The 26336-nt window shown below is 37.8% G+C and overlaps 4 protein-coding genes and 1 pseudogene across 6 annotated transcripts; 4 read left to right on the top strand and 1 right to left on the bottom strand.

Moving 5' to 3' along the window:
* Nucleotides 1-844: 844 nt before the first annotated feature.
* On the top strand, nt 845-7928 carry LOC132270697 (polypyrimidine tract-binding protein homolog 1-like). Of its 2 annotated transcripts, XM_059771885.1 has the most exons (11): nt 845-1979; nt 2062-2265; nt 3561-3623; nt 3701-3774; nt 3932-4027; nt 4984-5041; nt 5114-5224; nt 5303-5384; nt 6939-7048; nt 7143-7378; nt 7468-7928. In XM_059771885.1, exons 1-11 carry the CDS (start codon nt 1782-1784, stop codon nt 7502-7504), a joined length of 1269 nt encoding a protein of 422 aa, XP_059627868.1. In that variant the 5' UTR covers nt 845-1781; the 3' UTR covers nt 7505-7928. The 2 variants fall into 2 exon arrangements, with proteins under 2 accessions (XP_059627868.1, XP_059627869.1); XM_059771886.1 differs by lacking the exon at nt 7468-7928 and having other exon boundaries at nt 7143-7459.
* Nucleotides 7929-9747: 1819 nt separating this feature from the next.
* LOC132270701 (uncharacterized) lies at nt 9748-14517 on the top strand. Its single transcript, XM_059771890.1, has 2 exons — nt 9748-11210; nt 12638-14517. Exons 1-2 carry the CDS (start codon nt 10225-10227, stop codon nt 12642-12644), a joined length of 993 nt encoding a protein of 330 aa, XP_059627873.1. The 5' UTR covers nt 9748-10224; the 3' UTR covers nt 12645-14517.
* A 41-nt stretch (nt 14518-14558) lies between these two features.
* On the top strand, nt 14559-19860 carry LOC132270699 (uncharacterized). Of its 2 annotated transcripts, none has more exons than XM_059771888.1 (3): nt 14559-16933; nt 17157-17995; nt 19481-19860. In XM_059771888.1, exons 1-3 carry the CDS (start codon nt 16541-16543, stop codon nt 19617-19619), a joined length of 1371 nt encoding a protein of 456 aa, XP_059627871.1. In that variant the 5' UTR covers nt 14559-16540; the 3' UTR covers nt 19620-19860. The 2 variants fall into 2 exon arrangements, with proteins under 2 accessions (XP_059627871.1, XP_059627872.1); XM_059771889.1 differs by having other exon boundaries at nt 14565-16933; nt 19504-19860.
* Nucleotides 19854-20929, top strand: LOC132270702 (heat shock cognate 70 kDa protein 2-like; annotated as a pseudogene).
* Nucleotides 20930-22844: 1915 nt separating this feature from the next.
* On the bottom strand, nt 22845-25975 carry LOC132270698 (uncharacterized). The gene is made up of 2 exons (XM_059771887.1): nt 24419-25975; nt 22845-23102 (listed from the first exon to the last, which is right to left on the bottom strand). The coding sequence occupies exons 1-2, from the start codon at nt 25852-25854 to the stop codon at nt 23066-23068; spliced, it is 1473 nt and encodes a 490-aa protein (XP_059627870.1). The 5' UTR covers nt 25855-25975; the 3' UTR covers nt 22845-23065.
* Nucleotides 25976-26336: the final 361 nt, after the last annotated feature.

The raw sequence follows: 26336 nt of genomic DNA on the forward strand, positions 1-26336 counted from the left end.
TTTAAATTTTAAATGTGTACCACAAATAATGCATTTGGCTGTTAAGGCATTGTTTGCCCGACACAAATAGTGCCTTACAGGCTATAATTTTTAAAAAATGTATATAAATTTTAAAAAAAAAAACTTTTTGTAAAAAAAATAATTAAAATTACAAATTTATCTACTTATTCCCATAGAATTTTGTAATAATTATTTTCTTATTCTAATTCATTATTTTTAATCTTAAAAAATTATTACATAATAAAAATTATATAAGATGAAAAATATAGTCGTTAAAAATAAAGTCGTTACGAATATAGCCAAATTCGAAGAGCCTGATGGAGTGTATGTTTCTGGAGAGCGAAAACTGCTGACGTGATTCTTAGAATTGTTGACGTGACATTTTTAGATAGCCAAAATTCGGAGAGGCTGGTACAGATGGCTTAAGTACATTTTTGGTCATTCTAAAAGGATCGGGTCCAATCCCGGTCATCCTTAAATTGACACTTAAGCACCAAGACCGGAAATTGACACTAAAGCTTAGGGTTGCAAGTTGGGTTGGCCCAATCCATCCTAGTTCCAACCCAACCTCAACCAGAATCGGGTTAGGTTGGGCCAACCCGAACTGTACTCAACACGGGTTATGATCATAACCCAGCTCGAATATTTTTGGACGGATTAGGTCGGTTTCACGGGTTGAAATTTTTTTAAAATTTTTTTTTTTGGAAATTTATATATATATATAAATTATATATATTTGATTTTATTATTATATATTTGATTTTATTATTATTAAAAACAAATTTTATATATATATATATATATATATATATATATATTATATATTTTATTTAGGGTAAATCATTTTAGCCTCCCCAATCGTCTCTCTCTCGCTTCTCTCTGAACTTGCGCCCACCCTCTCTCTCTCTCTGCAACAACTGCAAATTACAAAATCTTCAAGAATCAGAACTTCAAAGCCCATATATTTCAGTTTCATCTATTTGTTTGCAACAATCAAAAGTTCAAAACCCATATCGGCATATCATTTCAGATTGTTCAAAAAATCAAAACCCAGATCTATTAGTTTCCATCGCCGCTGTTCCAGATCCCGTTCGCCGTTCGCAAAGCTTCAATCGCTGTCTCTCAACTCTCAACCATTTCAGATTGTTCAAAAAATCAAAACCCAGATCTTTCAGTTTTCATCGCCCACTGTTCCAGATCGGGTTCGCCGTTCGCCGTTCGCCGTTCGCAAGCTTCAACCGCTGTCTCTCAACTCTCAAGCTTGCCCCCCCCTCTCTCTCTCGGCAACTGCTAACTTGAATGTATGGGGACGGCGGTAGAGAGAGAGAGAGAAAGAAGAGAGAGAGAGAGAGAGAGAAGAGAGAGGAGAGAGGAGAGAGAACGGAGTAAACAAAAAAAAAAAAAAGTTTTTTTTTTTTTTTTTTTTGGGTTTTGGGTTGGGTTCGGGTTGAGTCAGAGCTCAACCCGAATATGTATGGGTTGTGACAAAACCGAACCCGAATATTAACCCGCAAATTTTCGGATTGGGCTTGGGTTGGGCTGGGTTAACCCGCCCAAGTTGCAGCCCCTTCCCAAAACCTAATTCAAAATTAGAATTCCCCCCAAAATTAATACTTCCTCCAATCATTCCTGCCAAAATTAACCGTATCGACGTTGGAGTCTCCTAGCTCCATCGTTCGCAATCTCACGGCACTCACCGTTGCCGGCAACCGCTTCAGCTACCATCACAGGCTACACCACCACCCGTGAATCTCTAATCTTCTTCTTAACCGTAACTGCAGATGTCGCCTCCTGGCCAACCTCAGAACCCTAAACCTCCGCACAAGGGCAAGCCGTTGCCATCAAAGGTTGTCTACCTAACTAATCTGCCATCCGGATACAACGAAGAAGACGTTCTTCGTTTCTGCAAGCCGTATGGTTGTGTCTTGCGCGCAATCGTGTTTAGTGATGGAAAGGATCGTAAGGCTCTGGTTGAATTTGTAAGTAATTTCATGGAGGTATTTATATTAGATATTCAATTAATATGTTTAGGAAGTTTCACTTATAACATATATTTAACAGTCGACCATGGCTGAGGCAACTCATATGGTGAGACAATCTCATCCAATGCGGACTGGTGGACGTTTTGGGAAAACAATTTATGCTCAGTATTCTTACAAGGATGAAATATCTGAAAAGAGAGAAACGAATGTTTCGGGAAACATATTAAATGTAAGGACTGTGGGAGTGCAATCCAGCGATGTCAACATTGACGTCCTTCACATGGTAAGTCCTTTCCCAGTTTAGAATTTATTCTAAGAATCATATATTTTGTTGCCAATTAAATTGTATGCCTGTTATATGAAGTTCTTGGGTTGTATTTAGATGAATGTTGCCATATCTAACCTAGGGTTTCATTTTGTGCAAGACTTATATATGATTTATCTCGTGTAGTTGTTGTTTCACTTAGTAGAGAATTAAATTATAGTATTATTTTGTTGTTGTAACTATAGTATTCTAGAATTATTCTTGTCATTGATTATATGTGAAATTAAACTATGTTATTGTCTAAAATTAGGGATTTAAGCTTATTTGATAGCATGAATGAATTGCCTATGTTGACAACCTTGTAGTAATGTAGTGGTATTTACATTGTAAACTTGACATTGTAAATGCCATTGTAGTTTAGAAGACTTAAAGTATGAATTGTGTAATTGCATGTCTAAGGTTTACTAAATCGTTTATGTGAATGACATAATATTAGTATAATTGTGTACAAGTTAAGAACATGATTGAACGACTATTGAGTAGTCTACATTGTTTTATTGTTGTGAACTTGTTGATATATTCTCCATATGTGTGAATCATGGTGTGTGTGTGTGCCACTTTGGTCTTAGGTGCATAGTGGTCATCATTTAGTTTATGAGGTTACAAGTTGTGTGTGTACGGCATGCATGACATGATTGAAGGATAAAAGCTATCCGAACTTGAGAAATAGACATCGAGTCCAAGGGCTAAAAATCCCTAATCACACTTGGCCAGTGGGGTGCGGAAGTGCACCAATCATTTTAATCGAATGGGATTTCCAGCATATTATCACATTGAATCATGGAGTCACATACTTGAACATATTTATTATTGGATGTATTAATTCATTTTTGGAGATGTCCCTGTTACGTAGTTTAGGTGTTTGGTGAAATAAACTTGTGAATTTGTTAACAGTTATTGAGATTAGAAGCTGAGTTTTGTGGGTTTTGAATCAAAGTTAATGTTATGCTAAGAACCGTGGGTTTTAGAATGAATGAATATGAAAGTTTAGGACTTAAATTTGTTGATTTCCATGAATGGTGGTTATCTTCCGTTCTGTGGAAAGTGGAGTGTGACAGATGTATTTATAATAAAGAAACCCTAACAGAATAAGAAATCGTAAAAGAGAAAGCTCTAGAATCTTAATCTCATAAATAAAGGTCACCATTGATTGGGTGACTTTTTCAACAAAATTTACCAAATTGCATACCATATTTTTTTAGTTGAATTCTTCTGTTTCTAGATGCTTTAACAATGGTTCAATTGTCGCTTAGGTTTTCTCGGCATGTGGTTTTGTTAGGAAGATTGCTACGTATGAAAATTCTGACGGCTTTCAGGTAAGATGTTGAAAGTTGAATTTGGACTATAATTTTATATCTCTATTACTTTTCAATTTACTAAGATGTCTTGGCAGGCATTGATCCAATTTGGAGATTCTGCCTCTGCAACTAAAGCAAAGGCTCAGTTGAATAAAGCTAGCATACCAGCGTATGCATCTCTCTCTCTCTCTCTCTATATATATATATATATATATATATATATATATATATCTCTTCTTTCCTATACCCATTTTTGATCTACTTCCTAGTTGATCTAATACTCATGTCGGGCTCTCACTTTGGTGATATGTGGTTGTAATGTTTAGGTACCTTCTTCCAAAGCACTCTGGTACATGCCACATGTGGATCACTCAGAGTACACTTAGAGATCTGGACATTCGATTCCAGACATATCGAAGCAGGTAACAGGGACTTAATCATATAATTATATTGTATTATTCCGATCACAATCCAATGCTTCATTCGTCTATTATTATACTGGTCTGGTTTTGGCTTGAATCTAAGGGTTAGTGAAGCCCGGGAGCAAGAACACAGATGTGCTTTTCATGGCCTCGTAGTAATTATTTGGGAATTTGTAATGGTTGTCATATATCATTAAATACCACATTCCCATTTTTTTTTTCTTCTACACAGCAGATACTATACAATTATGTTGTAGATACTCCACTTTGGAGGACAATGGGCATCGCCCAATAAATTTCCTTATGAATATGCAATCTGATTTGCTAATGAAAATCATCTTTGGGTTCTCTTGTTCCCAATTAGCACTAGTGTCTGTGCTCCTCTGTGGTAAAAGAAGTATAAATTGACTCCCCATCCCCCAAGAACTCGTACACATGCAGATATTGAGTCGATGAAAATATTGTTGTGCAATTTGTATGCATCTAAATTTTGAAATCGACTGCTAATGCAAATTGTTGTGGAACTAGCAGTTCTGTATACATACATATCTCTCTCTCTATATATATTTTCTGTGAACCAAGAAGTCGAATATCTCACTCTTTTGTCAAATGAGATTTGTATCTCAACTCCCAATTCTCTCACTTTGTATTGTTTCACTAATATCTAACCTAGGAGTCCACAAATTCCCATTTTCCTTACCTATTTGTTTTTTTTTTTTGATAAGTAACCCATTTTCCTTCCTTATGTATAACTCTCTTGAAACACATCCTTTTTATGAGGATAAACTTGAAATGCTTCATTTTTATTATAGTGGATGAATCTTTTGATTATATTTGCTTTTTGATTTCTATTCTTTTTTGTATCTTCTTATTGTAGTTAATCTCGTTTGTATTCATCAATGATGTTGTCAATAACGTGCCCAGAACATTTGGACTTTGTTTGCTTCATTCTACAGGGATTACAGTGACTTTTATATTCCGGTCGTCCCCACCTCGATCAAGAAATTTGTTGAGGTGTGTTCTTGTTACTGAACATTTCCATTGTATGTTATTCTTTTGCAACTACTAACAAATTGTATGATTCAGTGCTTTCTCGACAGAAATAGCAAAGGACATGAGAGCAATGTGCTTTGCGCAGTTATAGAAAATCTTGAATATTGTTACTCGTTGGATATTCTAAGAGATGATTTGCACAGGGTGATGAATTTTACTCATTATTTTCTCACATTATTTATCATTGGGAATTCTAATTATCAAATTGTTTTATTGATCCAGATATTTTCCGAAGTTGGTGTTGTGCAGAAGATTATGACAACAGTTTGTGCAAATGGAACGCAAGCATTGATTCAGTATCCTGGTAGGTCCCTCCTGAACTAATATTAAAAAAGGGAAAAAAATATATATATATATTTTGCTGTTTTAATTTATTGATCTGGAAATTGATATATCAGGATTGTTATCTTCTTTGGAGCTTGTAGTTCTGATTTTGATATCTGGCTGTTTAGGTCTTGTATGCAGGGGACTAACGCCTCCTTATTCTCTTGCTCACAATAGTTATTTGGTTTTACTCTTAAGAACCTTTTTATGCAATTAGATGCTTTTCAAAGTATTCAATGGAAAATGTTTTTGTTTGATATCTGACGTAGGTATCAAAACTTTATGATCTGTTCTTGTACTATAGCCCTTGTCTTCTTTGTTTATTGTCAACTTATTGTTTGGGTAGCTTGCTTTGTCTTTACTTGCGGATATCTAATATCTAATCACATTGTATATTTTGCTCTCTTTCTCTCTGCAGAGAGATTCAAGATTTTATTTTCTTTTAGTTTGCATTAGTTTTTGCAGCAGCAACTGATGGAGGGTATAGTTTCCATATTCGCACATATCTCAAAGTTCTCAGTCCTTGTTTTTTGGTCTGTGATTATCTCATTCAAATTGAATTTTTTTTTTGTGGATCATATTTCCTGCTTTTGTCTTCCATGCGATTTCCTCTGGTCAAATGTCTATGCTTATTTTGGTTCATTTTTGCCTCTAGGGATGCCAATTTGGTGTCCACCCGTAATAATCCCATTGTTCTTGGGTTTCCATATTCCCTTTTCTCTTGTGGGGCAGTTTTGCAATGGTCTATCTTTCTCAAACCAGTTTACCTAAGTCATATTAGGGTCCTAAGTAAAGTCCTCTTTAATCAACAATGACATGTTAAAAGGATGCTCAACATGACATAGTTTAATGCTGTAGGCCAAAAGAGATCCAGTACTTCACCACTAAATGGAGTGACCATCATCTGTGGGATAGGTTGTGCGGTGACGCTAAGGAAAATAGGCCATCAAGAACTACCAAAAAAACTATTACAAAAAAAAAATACTAAGAAAATCTCTTTTTTCATGTAGCATGTGATACCCAAATTTCGGCGTCATTGTTTTTTTTTTTCCTTCTTCAACAGTTCAACAAACGTGCACACAAACAACATTGCCTCCATTAGGGTCTCGAACACTCAACCTCCCCTTTGGAGAGGCGAGATCATACCATCTAGGCTAATGTCCATTGATAATTTCATCATCATTGTCCATGCCTCTTTTGTTTGGGTTTTGAGTTATTTGGATTGTTATTGCATGTTTATGCCCTATCCTATATTTGACATCAATTTTTACCAAAGTACATTGCTATTTGATAAAAGTGAAAAGTGCTAATTATAATTTGAGAATTGTTTGATGAGTTTTCAATAATAAGTAGCCTTCAGTTCTCCTACACTTAAAATCATAATTGAAACATTAGCTAAATTGCATTTTCATACACAACGTATTCAAAGCCAAGTGCTGAATTAAGTTATCAAAGAATGATTTTGTTATTTTATATGCATGTGGTGTTCCTTTTGTAGACCACTTGATAGTTGATGTAATTATTAAATTTTCAGATATCCCAACTGCATCTATAGCTAAAGATTTGCTTGAGGGACGTTGTATGTATGATGCCTCTTGTAAGCTTCGGATATCTTACTACGACAAGACTGATATTAAGATGGAGGTATTAAAATATGATTTTGAGTTAATGTTCATATTTATATTTTTTCTTTTTGAGATTTTTAATGAAATATGATAAAATAAATTGATGGTTCTAGGCATATATCCGTGGATGTAGAGACTACACGAGACAGTGGTCGATTCCCAGTCAACCAGCAAATGCGTATGGCCCACCTGTTTGGTGCCAGAATCCTAAAGGAGGGCGACTGACTTACGGGAGTGAGTTTGCTGCCGCTGGTGCGGTGGAAATTAAAGACGCATTTGTGTGGAATCCGACCGAGCAACGTGGCTATGTTCCTCCTCATGTCACTGCTACTGCTGAGTTCTATCCGACGTATGCTCTTGGCCATCCTCATTAGGATTTGCATTATGATCAGTTTCAGTTGACTTCACCCAACATCAGTTCTTTTTTTTTCTATGCAGCATTGAAGATTTGTTCTTTTTTATTTTCTTGGAGTAGATAAAATTGTTTCTCAGCATTTATGAAATTTCCTGGTGGTGTTTCGAATGACTTGTTTTCACCCCTCATATTTTCCTCTTTTGGTGGAGGCAGTAGAGGGAGGGAGGGATGGGTTCAAAATATGAACTTGCGGATTCATTAAGGCAAGAATAATTTGTGGGTTTTGCGCTTGAACTTAACAAGCCTTACAATGAGGTTACAATGTTGTTTTCAGTCCATGCATCAGAATTATGGCTGCTTGTAGCTAGCCTTGGTCATTTGCTATGGTTGCTTGGCCTTGGTCGTGAAGTATTTGCTTGATGGCTTTTGTGCCTTGTTTGTACATACTGATCTATATGAAAGCTAATCCTTTACCAGGAAAAAAAAGGGGGTTCAAAGTTTGTGGTTCTTTGGTTTGTCCAGAAATTTTTGTGGTCCTTATGATTTTATCTGTTAAATCAAACTGCCAAATGCCAATTGAAATCTGTCATACTTCCAAAATATTTATGTTGTTTAGTTAATCAGCATTTTATCTTGTTTATCATATTGTTATCCAGTTTTTTAGGTGGTTTGTTTTCAGAGGCAGAGATTGGGAGCAAGATCCCTTTGAACTTTGAATGCATGATCCCGCAAACACTGATGGCAAGAGTGTGTGCTGGGCTTGGCCTTAACGGCCTTTCTGATTGTAATTAAGGGCTGGCCTCTTTGACTCGGGCAAGGGGAGAGCGTGAGCTGAAAAGCCATAGTTACCCGCCATAGAGAAATTAGCTTTGGTCTTTGGTCACATCAAAACAATTCCAAATTAGGTATTCTCATCAAGTGCCCTAGAATTACGGGGTCTGGAAAAGAGCTCACCACCATGGACCAAACTATTGCTGAACTCTATGAGGGTTCACAAGGTCTTGCGGATGCTATACACCCGAAGAGCTCAAAAAGATAAGAAAGGAGATGAGCAAAGCTGACAATTAAGAAAGACAATCTATCACCGAGTAGGATATAGCCAATCCCTTAAAACAATGAAAATGAGTGAGTACAGTATGGTAAAATATCTTAATAAGCTTCTTAGTCAGATCTAGTCCTAACGTACATCATGGATATATGTTTGATAAAGGTATTAAAGGAGACGTTTCTAACACAGTAAAAGAAAAATGAAAATAATCTCTATACTAATTCGAACAAAGTGAAATAATAACAAACAATTTATCCAGTTTCTTTCCATATTGATATGGTGATTCCAGCTACTAACATTAAATTCATCCTCATTATGTTTGTCAAAATCCAACATCAACTATTATTCCTTGCCTTGTATAGTTGTGTAGCATCATTAATGCAACTACAATCATTTTTTGTGTTCCAAATTAAAAATGAGCCATACGTTTTAAAATTAGCCATCAAACTTTCCAAACGCTAAATTATATTTCTTAATGATGAAGGAGCATATTTATAACTCCTTTGGCATGGAAACTTATTTGGAATTCCTGTAAATGATGGTGCATATGGTGTTGAAAATCCTAACATATTAGGGCACCCAAATAACGAAAAATTTATCGGTTAAATATATATATATATATATATACAAAATGCTAATCCAGCCATGGTCGAAGTAAATATCTAAGAGAAGTGGACTAGACCTTGCTCTTCTTACAGAGCATCTGCTTTTGCTAGGTCTAAGGTCTAGAATTCTTAATTAAATGAACCAAACTTAGAGCTCTACTGGTTAAAAGTTTGTTTCGAAATCGTCCATTAACGCTCTGTTTGATTATATGAAAATAGTAAGAAAAGAAAAGAAGTGAATATATATATATATATTTTTTTGAATACTTTGGAATTTTGAGAGAAAACGACTTTCTAACTTTTTCATAAAATTTTATTACAAAAAAAAAAAAAAAACACACACACACACACACAATTTTTTTTTCATATCTCGAGAAAGTTTTTAAAACTTACAATAATATCATTTGTTTTATGAAAAGTTTCATGATATTTAAACTTGTAAGTTTTCATAATTTTCTTGAATTTTTTTTTAATTTATTTTTCATTCATTATATATATATATATATATATATATATATATATATTTTTTTTTTTTTTTACTTTTACTTTCCACCATTAATTCCTATCTAGCTACATAGAAGTTTAGCCCACATGCCACATATCATTCACAGGCCCAATTAGTTGTTTTACCTTTAAAGGCCCATCTAACTTTCATCTCAACCCTTGGTTTTTTAATCCACGAAGCACGAAGCACGAACCCAAAGAAGCACGAACCCTAAGAAGCAAGACCGAGGAGTTTTCAAAGGTTGGAGACGGCAATGATGGTGAAGGAGGAGAAACCACTAGTGCCGGGAAAGAAGATGATGATGGAGCAGGTGGAGGAGAGGATAGCAGACCAGAATTTGGAGGATGGAGTGGTGGAGAAGAAGGAGAAACCACTAGTGCCGGGAAAGAAGATGGTGGTGGTGAAGAAGGAGAAACCACGAGTGCGGGGAAAGAAGATGATGGTGAGGCTGTCGAGGATATTCATGGATAAGAAGACATCGTATATGGTGCCGGAGGAGGAATCCCTCCCCCGGCAGCAGGAGGATCCGAGGGAGGTATTTTTCCAGTAACCGGAGGAGGGATTGCAGAGAAGATTGAAGACGGTGGCGGGATCCTCAATTCAGCCCACGTGTGAGCAGAAGGTAAGGCCAGTAGTTTTCATAGTTTGCCAATTGAAAAATTCTTCGATTTTCAAATTAGAGATGGAAAAAACTCTAGTAAAATCTGAAGGTCGATTTGAAGTGTTTAATAGAAGGAAGTATTTGGGCAAGGAAACCTCTCCACGTTTAGGGTCTGTGTCTTGTGCTATGGTGCGTAACGAATTATACTTAGCGTGTAGTTATTCGCAGCTTGACCTTCAGGGCAGCCAGATCCGCGAAGCTCCCGTTCATATGTTCGACACTTTGAATGAACGACTGATTGAGTTGCCGTCGTCATCTCATGGTTTTGTTACACCCAACCCTTTCCCCGTAGTTATGGCTGTTGGAACTCTCCAACTTTATGTTTATGGACAATCTATGGCAACTACATTGAATGTCCCAGCGCCAACACTTGAGAGCTTTAACATTGGAGAGTTCAAATGGGAATCACAATTACCTCCACAATTTGATTTACCGAGCTGTACCTTTGTTAATGGTTATGCGGTTGTAAAGAATTTTCTCCTCATTTCGGTGGCAGATTTCAATCTTAGACATTCTCGTAATGAGTTTTTCTACTGGAATTTCTCTGGTGGTTCTAATTCCAAAAACAAGTGGGAGAAGATGATCTTGTCAAAAGGCCAAAAAAATATACACTATCCATTCTCTGGGAAGGCTGAGTTTGTTGAAGATGTGATTTATTCATACAATAGAGGCTTGTATGCATACCGGGTTGATTGCTGTTCTGACAAAGAAGGTCTACAGATATCTCCTCCTCAGCTAGTTGGATTTCCCAAGTTTGCAGCCCCGCCTGTGGATTGGTCTGATTCCATCCATTTCTCGTTCAGCAGTGCATATATGGGGATTGGGAAGAGATTCTGTATCATCAGGACTGGGGACTCGGGTTGTATTGGTGATCAGCAATTCGTGGGCGTATCTGTAGTTGAAGTTTCTGAAGATATGCAGTGTCTAACAACCCTCTCTTCAACAATCTGCCCACTCGACATCAGTGGCCTCGGCAGTGACTTGATCCTCGATTCTTGCTTTGTCAAGTAAGTTACATGATTAGCTTAATTATCTGCCTACATCTCCCCTGTCCTTAATAAATTGTATCATCAGTTGTACTAGTGCTTCTCTATTAATTAGAGGATGTAATATTCCTGCATGCTATATATATATATATATAAAAATAAATAAATAAAATTTTGTTGTCCAACAATTCTAATTGCATTCTTTTGATCATCATTCTACTAAGCAAGTCTGATGCATTGAGTGGCTTTCAACATTTCTTTTACATCATTGTTCTTCATTTTATTAGAAAGATAGGAAAAATCATTCAAACTATTTTGTGAGCGACGAATTACAGAGTATAATTAGTTGCCTGAGCCAGTTTGCATGCTGTTGGTTGCGACAGACTCTGTTTTTTTCTTTGTTTTTCTTATTTAAATTTTTTTTTTTTTTTTTTATCCATTAAGAGATGATCTATAAGGTGATCATTAGGTATGTGGCTGTGGAGATTTCCATTTGGATAATTGGTTTATTGAGAAAGTTGTGTCTTTCTTGGGTAGCACCTAAATAATACTTGGGGCAGTGAACCTTAAACGGGGGCGGGGATGAGAGATGTAGCTTGTAGAGGGCAGCCTCACGGGGGAGTGAGTTGATGGGTAGAGAGAGTTTAAGGTATTGGTAGAGCGAACACTGATGGCAAGAGTGTGTGCTGGCCTGGGCCTGGGCCTGGGCTTTAACGGCCTCTCTGATAGGAATTAAGGGCTGGCCTCTTTGACTCGGGCAAGGGGAGAGCGTGAGCTGAAACCACACGGTGTAAGGCTCGGGTATTTGCCTCTATACCCTGGAGCAGGAGTTTGTGTAGCCTATAGTTAGGGTGAACCTCGTATATCTTGTGTTTTGTGTGTATGATTGTTCCATTATTACTCTTTCGGTGGATCTCGGTGTTCCTTGTGCTTCCCCTATGCCCCAACACCAATAAGTCCATAGAACTTTAAAGGTTGAAAAATTCACTCAGTTTTGCTGAAGTCAAAATATGAACTTGCGGGTTCATTAAGCCAAGAATAATTTGTGGGTTTTGCTGTTGAACTTAACAAGCCTTACAATGAGGTTACAATTTTGTTTTTTGTCCATGCATCAGAATTATGGCTGCTTGTAGCCAGCCTTGGTCATTTGCTTTGGTTGCTTGACCTTGGTCGTGAAGTATTTGCTTGATGGCTTTTGTGCCTTGTTTGTACATACTGATCTATATGAAAGTTAATCCTTTACCAGGAAAAAATGGGGGTTCAAAGTTTGTGGTTCTTTGGTTTGTCCTTGAAAATTTTGTTGTCCTTTTGATTTTATCTGTTAAATCAAACTGCCAAATGCCAATTGAAATCTGTCATACTTCCGAAATATTTATGTTGTTTGATTAATCAGCATTTTATCTTGTTTATCATATTGTTATCCAGTTTTTTCGGTGGTTTGTTTTCAGAGGCTGAGATTGGGAGCAAGATCCCTTTTAACTTTGAAGGCAAGATCCCTTGGGGGGTTGGGTGAAGTTAACCGAATAGTATTTAATGGCTTGTGGCATGTGAATGGTAGCATTGGAATGGAAGAGGAGACTTTTGAGCTCTTTGACTCGGGCAAGGGGAGAGCGCGAGCTGAAACTACATGGTGTAAGGCTCGGGTAGTTGCATCTATACCCTGGAGTAGGAGTTTGTGTACCTTTTCCGGTCTGAATATCTCCTGATCCGTGGACGTAGCCTATAGTTAGGGTGAACCACGTATATCTTGTGTTTTGTGTGTATGATTGTTCCATTTCTTACTCTTTCGGTGGATCTCGGTGTTCCTTGTGCTTCCCCTATGCCCCAACACCAATAAGTCCATAGAACTCCGAAGGTTGAAAAATTCACTCCGTTTTACTGAAGTCAAAATATGAAGTCGCGGATTCATTAAGGCAAGAATAATTTGTGGGTTTTGTAGTTGAGCTTAACAAGCCTTACAATGAGGTTACAATGTTGTTTTCAGTCCATGCATCAGATTATTGATTTAGAAGAGTCTGAGCCCACATGAAATCATCATGATAAACTTTGATGAGCAACCCAGTCCAACTAATTTGTAAATCCGCGATAATAATCTGCTCTGAAACCAAATCATCAACTACCTATGTGAACCCTATAACTTTAAGGAGACCCCTACTTCCTCTCCTCACTTTATCACCAAAGTTGTCATTTGCAGCACCAAGCTTTCATTTTAACAATCAATGGACTCTACCAACTCTAGAAAAGCCAGAGTTACCCACCATAGAAAAATTAGCTTTGGTCATACCAAAACAATTACAAATCAGGGATTCTCATCAAGTGCCCTAGAATTACGGGAGCCAATTCTGGAAAAGAAATCACCACCATGGACCAAACTATTGCTGAACTCTGTGAGGGTTCACAAGGTCTGGCGGATGCTATACACCCGAAGAGCTCGAAAAGATAAGAAAGGAGATGAGCAAAGCTGACAATTAAGAAAGACAATCTATCACCGAGTAAGATATAGCCGAATTCCTTAAAACACTGAAAACGAGTGAGTACAACATGGTAGAATATCTCAGTAAGCTTCTCAGTCAGATCTCGTCCTAACGTACATCATGGATGTTTGATATAGGGGACGTTCCTAACAGTAAAAGAAAAATGAAATAATTCTATACTAATTCGAATTAAGAGAAATAATAACAAATAATTTATTTAGTTTCTTCCCATATTGATACGGTGATTCCAGCCACTAACATTAAATTCATCCTCATTATGTTTGTCAAAATTCAACATCAACTATTATTCCTTGCCTTATATAGTTGTGTAGCATCATTAATGCAACTACAATCATGTTTTGTGTTCCAAATGAAAAATGAGCCATATGTGTTAAAATTAGCCATCAAGCTTTCCAAACGCTAAATTATATTTCTTAATGATGAAGGAGCATACTTATAACTTCTTCGGCATGGAAACTTATTTGGAATTCTTGTAAATGATGGCGCATATGGCGTTAAATATCCTAACATATTAGGGCACCCAAATAACGAAATATTTACCGGTTAACGAAAAAAAAAGTATATAAATTGCTAATCTAGCCATGGTCGAAGCAAATAACTCAAGACAATTGGATTAGACCTTGCTCTTCTTACTAAGCATTTGCTTTTGCTATGTCTAAGGTCTAGAATTCTTAATCAAATGAACCAAACTCAGAGCTCTACTGATTAAAAGTTTGTTTTGAAATCGTTCATTAACGCTATTATATGAAAATAGTAAGAAAAGAAAAGAAGTGAATTTTTTTTTTTGATTACTTTGGAAGTTTGAGAGAAAATGACTTTTTAACTTTTTCATAAAATTTTCTTACAAAAAAAAAAAAAAAAAAAAAAAAAAAAAAAAGGAACAAGAAAGTTTTTAAAACTTACAATAATATCATTTGTTTTATGAAAAGTTTCATGATATTTAAACTTGTAAGTTTTCATAATTTTCTTGAAAAATTTATTTATTTTTTATTCACTTTATATATATACATATATATATATATATATATATATATATTTTTTTTTTTTTACTTTTACTTTCCACCATTAATTTCTATCTAGCTATATAGAAGTTTAGCCCACATGCCACAAATCATTCACAGGCCCAATTAGTTGTTTTACCTTTAAAGGCCCATCTAACTTGCATCTTCATCTAGGGATAATTTCACTTACCTCCCTTGAGGTTAGGCGTAATTATAGGCGGTACCCTTAACGTTTCAAATATTACACCGACCTCCTTTCAATGTGGCCGGCGTTAGATTCTGGTAGAAATTCATGTGAAAGTACTAATGTACCCTCTATTATTATATTAATATAAAATATTATCAAATTATTTTAACAAATGTCCATTTGTACCCTTGAGCTTAGATTTATTTATTTTTTTTCATTTTTCCTATTAAACAGAAACAAAACAACCGAACAAAGCACAGGAAAAAAAATTACGAAGCAAACCGGGCCACTAGGTCCCTTCTCTCTCTTGTCTCTCTTTCTCTTTCCAACCTCTTTAGCGAATAACATGTGGTCCTAGCCGCTGGCCCTCTCTTCGCCATCCTCAGTTTCCTCTTCTTCCCTTACACCTGGTCCACACCCAGAGGCCCTCATCACCGTCGAGATCACCACCGCCTACCCCAGCAACGACGGCTTCATCTTCTGGGCCTACCGTGCCTTCATACCCTTTGTCGGCTATCATGACGACCTGGAAATTCCTCTCTGCCTTTCCTCGCCGCGTCCCCATCATCTGCATCGACTACTGTGAGAAATCTTCCCGTCTTCAGTGATCCAAGTAGAGACCCAAATCACGAGTTTCAATTTAGTAGAATAAAATCCTAACCCAAATCATTTGCCATGTAAGCTTCGTCAGCGTTGCTTCAATTTGGGGGTTCATTGCGTTCTTCTATATGTGGATGGTTGTGCTTGTCGGTATACCACAGTCACCGATTGGTTGTTTATGGCGTTGCCCTTTGACTTTTTTGGTGGTTAGTTGTTGGTCGGGGCTTTGCCGTTTGCCCTTTGCCATTTGTTTATTAGTCACGCTTCACCGTCGTTGTGATGTTGTTACGCTGCCTGATCTCACCGTTGTGTATCACCGGCGGCTTGAACGATTGGGGCTTTTAGGACTACCGATAGCTAAATCATCCACCATACAGTTCATTGTATTGTATTGTTGTTTCTTCGCATTAGCTATGTTTTATCTCTTTCTTGTTGTCACAATTGGGTTTCTTTGTTTCCTATTTTTTTATCAGAAACTCCTATGGCCTTCCCTTTGACAAAAAAGTTTAATATGGTTTTCTTGGAATTCATTGTTTACTTTTTGGTGTTTGTTAATAAATAGACAAACATATGGTATTAGAGAGACCTTGTATATAGAATTTTAGAGAGAAATTAAAGTTTAGAGAGACTCATACAGAGGAGAGAGGAGATGATATAGTAGGTTGATATATATATATATATATATATATATAGACATAGAAGGTCTTTTTGTCTTTATATTGAGGGTATTCAAGAATTTTAAATCAAAAGTGAGGGTGTAAATGTCTTTGCAACCTTTTTAAGGGTAAATGTGGTATTTCACACAGAGAAGAGGCTGACATCATCAAAAGACGGCGTTGACTACTAATGGGAGGGACAGATTGTTATGACGGAGCTAACCTGGAGGGAGGTCGGTGTAATATTTGAAACGTTAGGGATACAACCTGTAATTAGGCCTAACCTCAAGGAAGGTAAGTGAAATTATCCCTTTCATCTATGTTGATTAAGATAAGGAAACCGTAAATCATCTTCTCAAAAAACCCTAAGAAGTACGAACCCTAAGAAGCACGACTGAGGAGTTTTCAAAGGATGGAGACGGGAATGGTGGTGGAGAAGGAGGAGAAACCACTAGTGCAGGGAAAGAAGATGATGATGGAGGAGGAGGAGGAGGTGGAGGAGAGGATAGCAGACCAAAATTTGGAGGATGGAGTGGTGGAGAAGAAGGAGAAACCACGAATGCCGGGAAAGAAGATGGTGGTGGTGAAGAAGGAGAAACCACGAGTGCGGGGAAAGAAGATGATGGTGAGGCTGTCGAGGATATTCATGGATAAAAAGACATCGTATATGGTGTCGGAGGAGGAATCCCTCCACCGGCAGGAGGAGGATCTGAGGGAGGTATTCTTCCAGTATCTGGAGGAGGGATTGCAGAGAAGATTGAAGACGGTGGCGGGATCATCAATTCAGCTCACGTGTGAGCAGAAGGTAAGGCTGGTAGTTTTCATAGTTTGCCAATTGAAAAATTCTTCTGTTTACTCTGCTGCGATTTTCAAATTAGAGATGGAAAAAATTGTAGTAAAATCTGAGGGTCGATTTAAAGTTTTTTAATCAAAGGAAGTATTTGGGCAAGGAAACCTCTCCACGTTTAGGGTTTGTGTCTTGTGCTATGGTGCGAAACGAATTATACTTAGCGTGTAGTTATTTGCAGCTTGACCTTCAGGGCGGCCAGATCCGCGAAGCTTCTGTTCATATGTTCGACACTTTGAATGAACGACTGATTGAGTTGCCGTCGTCATCTCATGGTTTTGTTACACCCAAACCTTTCCCTGTAGTTATGGCTGTTGGAACTCTCCAACTTTATGTTTATGGACAATCTATGGCAACTTCATTGAATGTCCCAGCGCCAACACTTGAGAGCTTTAACATTGGAGAGTTTGAATGGGAATCACAATTACCTCCACAGTTTGATTTACCGAGCTGTACCTTTGTTAATGGTTACGCGGTTGTAAAGAATTTTCTCCTCATTTCGGTTGCAGATTTCAATAGTAGACATTCTTGTAATGAGTTTTTCTACTGGAATTTCTCCGGTGGTTCTAATTCCAAAAACAAGTGGGAGAAGATGATCTTGTCAAAAGGCCAAAAAAATATATACTATCCATTCTCCGGGAAGGCTGAGTTTGTTGAAGATGTGATTTATTCATACAATAGAGGCTTGTATGCATACCGGGTTGATTGCTGTTCTGACAAAGAAGGTCTACAGATATCTCCTCCTCAGCTAGTTGGACTTCCCAAGTTTGCAGCCCTGCCTGTGGATTGGTCTGATTCCATCCATTTCTCGTTCAGCAGTGCATATATGGGGATTGGGAAGAGATTCTGTATCATCAGGACTGGGGACTCGGGTTGTATTGGTGATCAACAATTCATGGCCGTATCTGTAGTTGAAGTTTCTGAAGATATGCAGTGTCTAACAACCCTCTCTTCGACAATCTGCCCACTCGACATCGGTGGCCTCGGCAGTGACTTGATCCTCGATTCTTGCTTTGTCAAGTAAGTTCCATGATTAGCTTAATTATCTGCCTATATCTCCCGTCCTTAATAAATTGTGTCATTTGTTGTACTAGTGCTTCTCTATTAATTAGAGGATGTAATATTCCTGCATGCTATATATATATAAATAAATAAAATTTTGTTGTCCAACAATTCTAATTGCATTCTTTTGATCATCATTCTACTAAGCAAGTCTGATGGATTGCGTGGCTTTCAACATTTCTTTTACATCCTTGTTCTTCATTTTATTAGGAAGATAGGAAAAATCATTCAAACCATTTTGTGAGCGACGAATTACAGAGTATAATTAGTTGCCTGAGCCAGTTTGCATGCCGTTGGTTGCAACAGGCTCTGTTTTTTTCTTTGTTTTTCTTATTTTTTTAAAATTTCTTAATCCATTAAGAGATGATGTATAAGGCGATCATTAGGTATGTGGCTGTGGAGATTTCCATTTGGATAATTGGTTTATTGAGAAAGTTGTCTTTCTTGGGTAGCACCTAAATAATACTTGGGGCAGGGAAACTTAAATGGGGGTGGGGGACTAGCTCTTGGGGGTGGGGGGATTTGTGGGTGCGGATGGGGTGGGGGTACCCTGCCCTATCCCTAGCTATGAGTTTAGAGAGATGTAGCTTGGGGAGGGCAGCCTCACGGGGGAGTGAGTTGATGGGTAGAGAGAGTTTAAGGTATTGGTAGAGCGAACACTGATGGCGAGAGTGTGCCGGCCTAGCCTTTAACGGCCTCTCTGATTGTAATTAAGGGCTGGCCTCTTTGACTCGGGCAAGGGGAGAGCGCGAGCTGAAACCACACGGTGTAAGGCTCGGGGGTATTTGCCTCTATACCCTGGAGTAGGAGTTTGTGTACCTGTTCCGGTCTGAATATCTCCCGATCCGTGGACGTAGCCTATAGTTAGGATGAACCACGTATATCTTGTGTTTTGTGTGTATGATTGTTCCATTATTACTCTTTCGGTGGATCTCGGTGTTCCTTGTGCTTCCCCTATGCCCCAACACCAATAAGTCCATAGAACTCGAAAAGTTGAAAAATTCACTCAGTTTTGCTGTAGTCAAAATATGAACTTGCGGATTCATTAAGGCAAGAATAATTTGTGGGTTTTGCAGTTGAACTTAACAAGCCTTACAATGAGGTTACAATGTTGTTTTTTGTCCTTGCATCAGAATTATGGCTGCTTGTAGCCGGCCTTGGTCATTTGCTTTGGTTGCTTGACATTGGTCGTGAAGTATTTGCTTGATGGCTTTTGTGCTTTGTTTGTACATACTGATCTATATGAAAGCTAATCCTTTACCAGGAAAAAAAGGGGGTTCAAAGTTTGTGGTCCTTTGGTTTGTCCTTGAAAATTTTGTGGTCCTTATGATTTTATCTGTTAAATCAAACTGTTAAATGCCAATTGAAGTCTGTCATACTTCCAAAATATTTGTGGTGTTTGATTAATCAGCATTTTATCTTGTTTATCATATTGTTATACAGATTTTTCGGTGGTTTGTTTTCAGAGGCAGAGATTGGGAGCAAGATCCCTTTGAACTTTGAAGGATGGGATCAGAAGGAAGATCCCTTTGAAGGATGGGATCTGAAGGAAGATCCCTTGGGAGGTTGGGTGAATGGATAAATATAAATCATAAGGACCCAACATTGGACAATTCATATCTTTATTTACTCACCATGCACTCAAGAGAGAAAACTTCAATGAACATCCAAATCTGAAAGGAATTGGTGAAGAAATAGTGAAAAAATGTAAAGGCTTGCCTTTGGCAGCAAAAACACTAGGAGGCCTCTTGCGCAACAAACCACGACAAAGGGAGTGGGAGAATATACTGAATAGCAAGATGTGGGATTTACCTGACGTGGCTCTACTAGAATTCCAAAGGCTCAGCATCTATTGCAGGACTTCTTCAACGGGAAGGAGCTGTGTAAGAGCATTCACCCAGATGAGGCTGTTGCTTATGGTGCCGCTGTGCAAGCTGCAATCTTGAGTGGTGAGTACCAGGAGCTGTCGCTGTTGGATGTAACCCCTCTGTCCCTAGGCATGGAAATTGATGGAGGTGTCATGTCTCTTGTGGTTCCAAGAAACACTACAATTCCTACCAAGAAGGAGAAGTTGTTCACTACCGCTGAGGATAACCAGTCTAGTTTATTGTTAGAAGTGTACGAGGGTGAGAGAACAAGAACAAACGACAACCACCTGTTGGCAAATTTGAGCTCTGTGGCATTCCTCCTGCCCCTAGAAAAGTTCCACATATCAACATCTGCATTGACATTGATGCCAATGGTATCTTGAATGTTTCGGCTGAGCACAAGACCACTGGTCAAAGGAACAAGATCACTATCACTAATGGAGAGAACAGGTTGTCCAAGAAAGAGATTCAGAAGATGCTTCAGGAAGCTGAGAAGTACAAGTCTGAAGATGAGGACTACAAGAAAAGGGCTGAAGTCAAGAATACTTTGGAAGATTGCGCGTATAAGATGAGGAAAGCTGGTAATCTCTCACAGGCAGACGTGGTGGAGATCGAGGATTCTATTGACGAGGCCATACAGTGGATGGACAGGAAGGAACTTGAGAGCATCTGCAACCACACCATTTCCATCTTCAGCCGGTGGAAGTGGCGCAGGCCCCAACATTGAGGAGGTTGATTAAGTACTACTAAGTTTTTTTACGCAATCAGGAGTTTGCTCTTGGTTACATGAACAAACCATAGCTTACTTGCGCAATTTTTTTTTAATTTTCTTACATGAACTTTTATGTGTGGGAAGACATGCAATATATTTATAGATTGTGAAGGGCCTTAAATGTTGGAATTTAATCATCCACCTGGGAAGTAAACTGGTAATCCACCATGATTATGGGAAGTAAACTTCAAAATATCAATTGAAATTTAAGATCAAAGTAGACCAGGACCATCTGTGAACCAAATTGTTTATGACAGTTGGGACTTGACTCAACAATAATATAAATCAAGCTTATTTGGTTTTATGCTCGTTTGGTCAACAGTTATATTTATGATTGTTTCTCGTTTGGCCAACAATCCAAGTCCACTTAAGAATGAGCTGAATAGGCTACTTAAGAAGCTTGAAACATCGTTAATGAATACTTTCTTTTTTGCCTTTTGGATTTACAATGGACACAAAACATCTTTGTATCTGTGAATTGATAAATATTATAGGAAAAAAAAAAAAACCAGAGAATTGAGAATGCAATAGAGGGTTGAAAAGTATGGCTTAGATATCAGCGTAAAAAACCTAGAAGACATGCTGCAAGTAAGCATCCAATTCTAAAGGAGCAGGTGCCCCCCCCAAAATTTTTGAAAACTTTTTTTTGAAGTATAGGCTAAAACAAAAAAAATAGTTTAGGTAACTAAGATAGTTTATAGTTGGTGGCCCTTTAAAATTTTTTATGGACCTTTAACAATATATATATATAATATACTCCGTATCTATCTATCTCCTTTTGAACCCTCTCTTCCTTTCTCAATTTTTTTCTTTTCCAATTGAGGCTTCTTTAAACTTTTTTTTTGCACTTTTTTCTTGTTTGTTTTTGTGTTTTTCTAAAGCAAGTTTCCCACTTCCTTCTAGTCTCTCATTTTACTACGGCTTTTACACTAAGTAAGGCGGGTGAAGAGAGAGAGTTTAAAGTGAGAAAAGGTAAGCTCTTCAAACTTCGTTTTGCAATTTTAATTATATTGTTTGTTGCTTTTATTTGAATTTCAGATGTAAATATGTTGAGATATCTTAAAAATATATCTTGTTAGACTTTAAGTTTTGTGATTTATATTTAGATAGAGCATATTGTTCATGGACTTTTTGGTGGATTCTCGATTTTCATCCGTTCCAATTGATCCAGAAAAGGTTAAAAAGTCCCACAAATGGAGAGCATTATGTACAATTGATCTCTTTTTGGATTTCGTTAGCAAGTAAAATGGATTAAACCCGGTTATTTTTCTATTTTATATTTATTTTTTAATTTTTTAGAAAATAAATATCAAACATAACTTCTAGGTGAATCCGATTCCATAGTTGTCCTAAATGGCTCAATGATTTATACAGGCCACAAGGAAAATATAAGAAACATCTCCATTATCAAACATTCAGTACGTTAAGACGAGATCTGACTGAGAAGCTTACCGAGATATTCTACCATACTGTAGTCACTCAGAAATTCGGCTATATCCTACTCGGTGATAGATTGTCTTTCTTAATCGTCGGCTTTGCTCATCTCCTTTCTTATCTTTTCTAGCTCTTCGGGTGCATAGCATCCGCAAGACCTTGTGAACCTTCACAGAGTTCAGCAATAGTTTGGTCCATGGTGGTGATTTCTTTTCCAGAATTGGCTCCCGGGCACTTGATGAGAATCCCTGAGTTGTAATTGTTTTGCTATGACCGAAGCTAATTTCTCAATGGCGGGTAACTCTGGCTTTTCTAGAGCTTGTAAAGTGCATTGATTGTTAAAATGAAAGCTTGGTGCTGTAAACATCAGAGAGGTTGGCACTTCAAAATCAGTATGCACAGATGTGAAATGTTCAAGCACTCGTTATCCTTCAAAATCTGATTTAGCTTAAATTGTATAATGGTGTTGGCATGATAGAGCCTTCTTGTTAATGTTTACGGGTCAACTAATTTTTTCCTTCTTGACAAATCTTTGGTTAAGTAGGAGGGAATAACTGATGACTGATTCCAAGATCGTAAGCGATCCCCGCACCATTCCTGTCACCCTTCATTTCATGCTATAAAAATTAAGCAAGTAATGTATTATCTACCTAAACCCATGCAATAAAAAGCCACTAAAAGATACATGCATCATTGCATGATATATATAGACCACCTTTCATTCAAATTTCCATTACCAGAAAGACACAGATCCAACACTTGAGATTAAGAAACAAGGAAAATAAGTGTTCATAACATTAAAGTTTACCAAGCTCCACAAAATACATGCACAATCCCAAATTTGCTCGTCAAACAAAATAAATTCATATCATATTATACTCTTATCCATTCACCCAATTTCCCAAGGGATCTTGCTCCCAACCTTCAAAGGGATCTGCCTTCCGATCCCATCCTTCAAAGTTCAAAGGGATCTTGCTCCCAATCTCTGCCTCTGAAAACAAACCACCGAAAAACTGGATAACAATATGATAAACAAGATAAAATGCTGATTAATTAAACAACATAAATATTTTGGGAGTATGACAGATTTCAATTGCCATTTGGCAGTTTGATTTAACAAATAAAATCACAAGGACCACAAAATTTTCAAGGACAAACCAAAGAACCACAAACTTTGAACCCCCCCTTTTTTTTTTCCTGGTAAAGGATTAGCTCTCATATAGATCAGTATGTACAAACAAAGCACAAAAGCCATCAAGCAAATACTTCACGACCAAGGCCAAGCAACCAAAGCAAATGACCAAGGCTAGCTGCAAGCAGCCATAATTCTGATGCATGGACTGAAAACAACATTGTAACCTCATTGTAAGGCTTGTTAAGTTCAACTGCAAAAACCACAAATTATTCTTGCCTTAATGAATCCGCAAGTTCATATTCTTGACTTCAGCAAAACTGAGTGAATTTTTCAACCTTTCGAGTTCTATGGACTTATTGGTGTTGGGGCATAGGGAAAGCACAAGGAACACCGAGATCCACCGAAAGAGTAATAATGGAATAATCATGCACACAAAACACAAGATATACGTGGTTCACCCTAACTAAAGGTTACGTCCACGGATCAGGAGATATTCAGACCGGAACAGGTACACAAACTCCTACTCGAGGGTATAGAGGCAAATACCAGAGCCTTACACCGTGTGGTTTTAGCTCGCGCTCTCCCCTTGCCCTAGTCAAAGAGGCCAGCCCTTAATTCCAATCAGAGAGGCCGTTAAAGGCCAGGCCCGAAGTTTCCCCGCCCCAAGTAGTATTTAGGTGCTACCCAAGAAAGACACAACTTTCTCAATAAACCAATTATCCAAATGGAAATCTCCACAGCCACATACCTAATGATCACCTTATACATCATCTCTTAAAGGATTAAAAAATAAAAAAAAATAAAAACAAAGAAAAAAAGAGTCTGTCGCAACCAACGGCATACAAACTGGCTCAGGCAACTAATTATACTCTGTAATTCGTCGCTCACAAAATGGTTTGAATGATTTTTCCTATCTTCCTAATAAAATGAAGAACGAGGACGTAAAAGAAATGTTGAAAGCTACTCAATGCATCAGACTTGCTTAGTCGAATGATGATCAAAAGAATGCAATTAGAATTGTTGGACAACAAAATTTTATTTATTTATATATATATAGCATGCAGGAATATTACATCCTCTAATGAATAGAGAAGCACTAGTACAGCTGATGACACAATTTATTAAGGACAGGGGAGATATAGGCAGATAATTAAGCTAATCATGGAAATTACTTGACAAAGCAAGAATCGAGGATCAAGTCACTGCCGAGGCCACTGATGTCGAGTGCGCAGATTGTCGAAGAGAGGGTTGTTAGACACTGCATATCTCCAGAAACTTCAACTACAGATACGGCCACGAATTGTTGATCACCAATACAACCCGAGTCCCCAGTCCTGATGATACAGAATCTCTTCCCAATCCCCATATATGCACAGCTGAACGAGAAATGGATGGAATCAGACCAATCCACAGGCGGGGCTGCAAACTTGGGAAATCCAACTAGCTGAGGAGGAGATATCTGTAGACCTTCTTTGTCAGAACAGCAATCAACCCGGTATGCATACAAGCCTCTATTGTATGAATAAATCACATCTTCAACAAACTCAGCCTTCCCAGAGAATGGATAGCGTATATTTTTTTGGCCGTTTGACAAGATCATCTTCTCCCACTTGTTTTTGGAATTAGAACCACCAGAGAAATTCCAGTAGAAAAACTCATTACGAGAACTTCTACCATTGAAATCTGCAACCGAAATGAGGAGAAAATTCTTTACAACCGCATAACCATTAACAAAGGTACAGCTCGGTAAATTAAACTGTGGAGGTAATTGTGATTCCCATTCGAACTCTCCAATGTTAAAGCTCTCAAGTGCTGGCGCTGGGACATTCAATGAAGTTGCCATAGATTGTCCATAAACATAAAGTTGGAGAGTTCCAACAGCCATAACTACGGGGAAAGGTTTGGGTGTAACAAAACCATGAGATGACGACGGCAACTCAATCAGTCGGTCATGCAAAGTGTTGAACACATGAACAGGAGCTTGGCGGACCTGGCCGCCCTGAAGGTCAAGCTGCGAATAACTACACGCTAAGTATAATTCGTTACCCACCATAGCACAAGACACAGACCCTAAACGTGGAGAGGTTTCCTTGCCCAAATACTTCCTTCTATTAAACACTTCAAATCGACCTTCAGATTTTACTAGAGTTTTTCCCATCTCTAATTTGAAAATCGCAGCAGAGTAAACAGAAGAATTTCTCAATTGGCAAACTATGAAAACTACTGGCCTTACCTTCTGCTCACACGTGGGCTGAATTGATGATCCCGCCACCGTCTTCAATCTTCTCTGCAATCCCTTCTCTGGATACTGGAAGAATACCTCCCTCAGATTCTCCTGCTGCCGGGGGAGGGATTCCTCCTCCGACACCGTATACGACGTCTTCTTATCCATGAAAATCCTCGACAGCCTCGCCAACATCTTCTTTCCCCGCACTCGTGGTTTCTTGTTCTTCAGCACCATCATCTTCTTTCCCGGCACTCGTGGTTTCTCCTTCTTCTCCACCGCTCCATCCTCCAAATTATGATCTGCTATCCTCTCCTCCATCATCATCTTCTTTCCCGGCACTAGGGGTTTCTCCTTCTTCTCCACCATCATTCCCGTCTCCATCCTTTGAAAACTCCTCGGTCGTGCTTCTTAGGGTTCGTGCTTCTTAGGGTTTGTTGAGAAGATGATTATAATTCCGTACATATAAATAGAATTTCATTATGATTCCAATTCCTATTCCAATTCAGATACCTTTTCCAAATCCTGAGTAAATTGAGATGAAAGTAAGATGGGCCTTTAAAGGTAAAACAGCTAATTGGGCCTGCGAATGATCTGTGGCATGTGGACTAAACTTTTGTTTAGCTAGACAGAAATTAATGGTGGAAAGTAAAATGTAAAATGTAAAATGTAAAAAGTAAAATATATATATATATATATATATATATATAAAGTGAATGAAAAATAAATAAATTTTTCAAGAAAATTTTGAAAACTAACGAGTTCAAATGTCATGAAACTTTTCATAAAACAAATAATATTATTGTAAGTTTTAAAAACTTTCTCCAGATGTGAAATTTTTTTTCTGCGTGTATGTGTGTTTTTTT

The sequence above is a fragment of the Cornus florida genome, unplaced genomic scaffold, assembly GCF_030987335.1.
Source record: "Cornus florida cultivar Cherokee Brave unplaced genomic scaffold, ASM3098733v1 CherokeeBrave_3.0.0_Hap2_Chr08, whole genome shotgun sequence".
NCBI classification, from domain to species: Eukaryota; Viridiplantae; Streptophyta; class Magnoliopsida; order Cornales; family Cornaceae; genus Cornus; species Cornus florida.

Excerpts from the sequence above, each read along its gene's own strand:
- LOC132270699 (XM_059771888.1), top strand. The coding sequence starts at position 16,541 with ATGGAGACGGGAATGGTGGTGGAGAAGGAGGAGAAACCACTAGTGCAG. Across the intron at positions 16,934-17,156 it reads AGCTCACGTGTGAGCAGAAG|CTTGACCTTCAGGGCGGCCA; the intron begins GTAAGGCTGGTA and ends AGTTATTTGCAG. Across the intron at positions 17,996-19,480 it reads CTCGATTCTTGCTTTGTCAA|ATTTTTCGGTGGTTTGTTTT; the intron begins GTAAGTTCCATG and ends ATTGTTATACAG.
- LOC132270701 (XM_059771890.1), top strand. The coding sequence starts at position 10,225 with ATGGAAAAAACTCTAGTAAAATCTGAAGGTCGATTTGAAGTGTTTAAT.
- LOC132270698 (XM_059771887.1), bottom strand. The coding sequence starts at position 25,854 with ATGGAGACGGGAATGATGGTGGAGAAGAAGGAGAAACCCCTAGTGCCG. Across the intron at positions 23,103-24,418 it reads CTCGATTCTTGCTTTGTCAA|AGGCAGAGATTGGGAGCAAG; the intron begins GTAATTTCCATG and ends GTTTGTTTTCAG.
- LOC132270697 (XM_059771885.1), top strand. The coding sequence starts at position 1,782 with ATGTCGCCTCCTGGCCAACCTCAGAACCCTAAACCTCCGCACAAGGGC. Across the intron at positions 4,028-4,983 it reads TTCCAGACATATCGAAGCAG|GGATTACAGTGACTTTTATA; the intron begins GTAACAGGGACT and ends TTCATTCTACAG. Across the intron at positions 5,385-6,938 it reads AGCATTGATTCAGTATCCTG|ATATCCCAACTGCATCTATA; the intron begins GTAGGTCCCTCC and ends TTAAATTTTCAG.